Source organism: Macadamia integrifolia, chromosome 2 (genome assembly GCF_013358625.1).
Source record: "Macadamia integrifolia cultivar HAES 741 chromosome 2, SCU_Mint_v3, whole genome shotgun sequence".
NCBI classification, from domain to species: Eukaryota; Viridiplantae; Streptophyta; class Magnoliopsida; order Proteales; family Proteaceae; genus Macadamia; species Macadamia integrifolia.
Window position 1 is genome coordinate 29,462,412 of NC_056558.1, and position 1,817 is coordinate 29,464,228.

The following is a 1,817-nucleotide window of genomic DNA, read 5'->3' on the forward strand; positions in this document are numbered from 1 at the left end:
TCCACCCGCCCAAGTTTTGTTCGGGCTCAAGACAAATTAGTGTGGGTTCATGAGGATTGGGCTTTTTTTGACACCCCTAGCAGATGTCATGCAAAACCATACATGAAGATTAGTTACACTTCACGTGCATGCATCTCATCTATTCTCGATAGAAGTTGAGACCAAAATGTCTTCAATGGATCTTATCTATGGAATTTAATCCCATATATATCCTCATAGCATGATTCTGATTTAAAAGTGGTCATACTTTTAGAATTGGATTTTTGTTTTCCTCCTATCAGTCATGGCTTTCTAATAATTGTGGATATTTTATTCAATTAGTTACAACAATTTTTTGTAACTTACTTAGGTGATACTCAACTTTTCTCCTTACAATTTTAATATTTTATTTTACCACTTGACAAAGTTCTATTTGAGCTGAAAGTTAACATGTCATCCAAGTACTATGAATCTACTTCGAAATTGTCATCCTATCAACAATTATTGTGTGTAAACCTCGTAAGGATTCATAACATGCGAAGAATACAACACCTCAATTCCAGAATAAAACAAGTGCCCAATACTTTTAAAGGAAAAAAAGAAAAAGGAGAAACCGGAAGAGATTCTGCAACACCAACTTGCTTGGTATCATCATCATCGTCCTCATCGTCATCATCATCACATCATCACATCATCAATAAGTAACAAATCAGGATGATGATGGTATGTAGTCAGGCTCAGGGCTGGTGTTGATCTGATCAAGAACCAGTACCAATCCCATGGCGAAAGCTGCATCTAACCCAGGCTTAACACAGAGAGAGAAAACGTCCTTCCCAAGTACTACGTTCGTTGATGAGTCCACTTTCCTTCGGATCTTCGCCACCGATTCCTTCGACTCGTTTGTAGAACCGGCGTTGTAGAACATACAACATCGTTGCGGGAACGAACCCTCGATCAGGTACTCCTCATTGGGGTTCCCATACACTTCCACCGTCACGCTCGACCGTCCAATGATCGATGATCTCCTTACACTGAAGATGGGTTTCTTTCCATCACATCTCTCTCCTAAGAATCCATCCCATCGTTGGTGAAGGCTTGGTCTCTAATCCCGAATCCAAAATAATTAAAATGCAATTAAACCTGATTAATCGTTAATGTAATAAAATTAAGGATTAATATACCTTTCGACGGACGGTGAGGAGACATTTGCCAGAGACGTCCATGAGAACGAGTTCGTCTTTGAGTCGAGAGTCGGGGCCGTAAGAGTCTACCCGGAAAATGACCTTTCCTTTGGTGTCGTAAACGGCGAAACCATCGCCGGGGAAGAAGTGAGACGTCTTGAGTACTGTTAGCTGGGTCTCCTCTTTGAAGCAAAAGCTTTCGTCAACGACAACGCCGGTGCTCATGGTTTGTTGGCGCTTTCTTCTTCACCGCTGTCGTTCAATTCAGAACATTCAAAAACTTTTCAGGACGATAGTAGAAGAGAAAATGGAGAAGAAAAGACTTTTCCACGAGACTGAGTGCAACTTCATTGCAACATGTGGCTGTTATTTAATGCTCGAGATCCACGCAAGACTTAGAGTTCTTGTCTTGTCAATTGTACTCACATTTCCTACCAAAAGAAAGAAAAAATCGTAGCTACCCCTACCCTTCTACCCAAAAAAAAAAATCCTAATCACCCCGGGTGTGGCCCGGCCTGGCTTGGTATGCGTTTTTATTATTATGATCCAGGTATCATTTGATAACGTTTTTAAAAATGTTCTTCTTTTTCTTTTTCTTTTTTCTTGGGAATAAAAAAACACATTAAAATCTGTGTGAAAAATCGATTTGTTTCATTT

General features: G+C 40.0%; 1 protein-coding gene across 1 annotated transcript; it reads right to left on the bottom strand.

Moving 5' to 3' along the window:
- Positions 1-444: 444 nt before the first annotated feature.
- Positions 445-1,495, bottom strand: LOC122088421 (protein LURP-one-related 12-like). The gene is made up of 2 exons (XM_042657693.1): positions 1,161-1,495; positions 445-1,081 (listed from the first exon to the last, which is right to left on the bottom strand). Exons 1-2 carry the CDS (start codon positions 1,383-1,385, stop codon positions 689-691), a joined length of 618 nt encoding a protein of 205 aa, XP_042513627.1. The 5' UTR covers positions 1,386-1,495; the 3' UTR covers positions 445-688.
- Between the last annotated feature and the right edge of the window lie 322 nt (positions 1,496-1,817).

What these genes read in the sequence shown, in the direction of transcription:
- LOC122088421 (XM_042657693.1), bottom strand. Translation starts at nt 1,385, where the DNA reads ATGAGCACCGGCGTTGTCGTTGACGAAAGCTTTTGCTTCAAAGAGGAG. An exon ending in TCCTCACCGTCCGTCGAAAG is followed by an intron (nt 1,082 to 1,160) that starts GTATATTAATCC and finishes ATTCGGGATTAG; the next exon opens with AGACCAAGCCTTCACCAACG.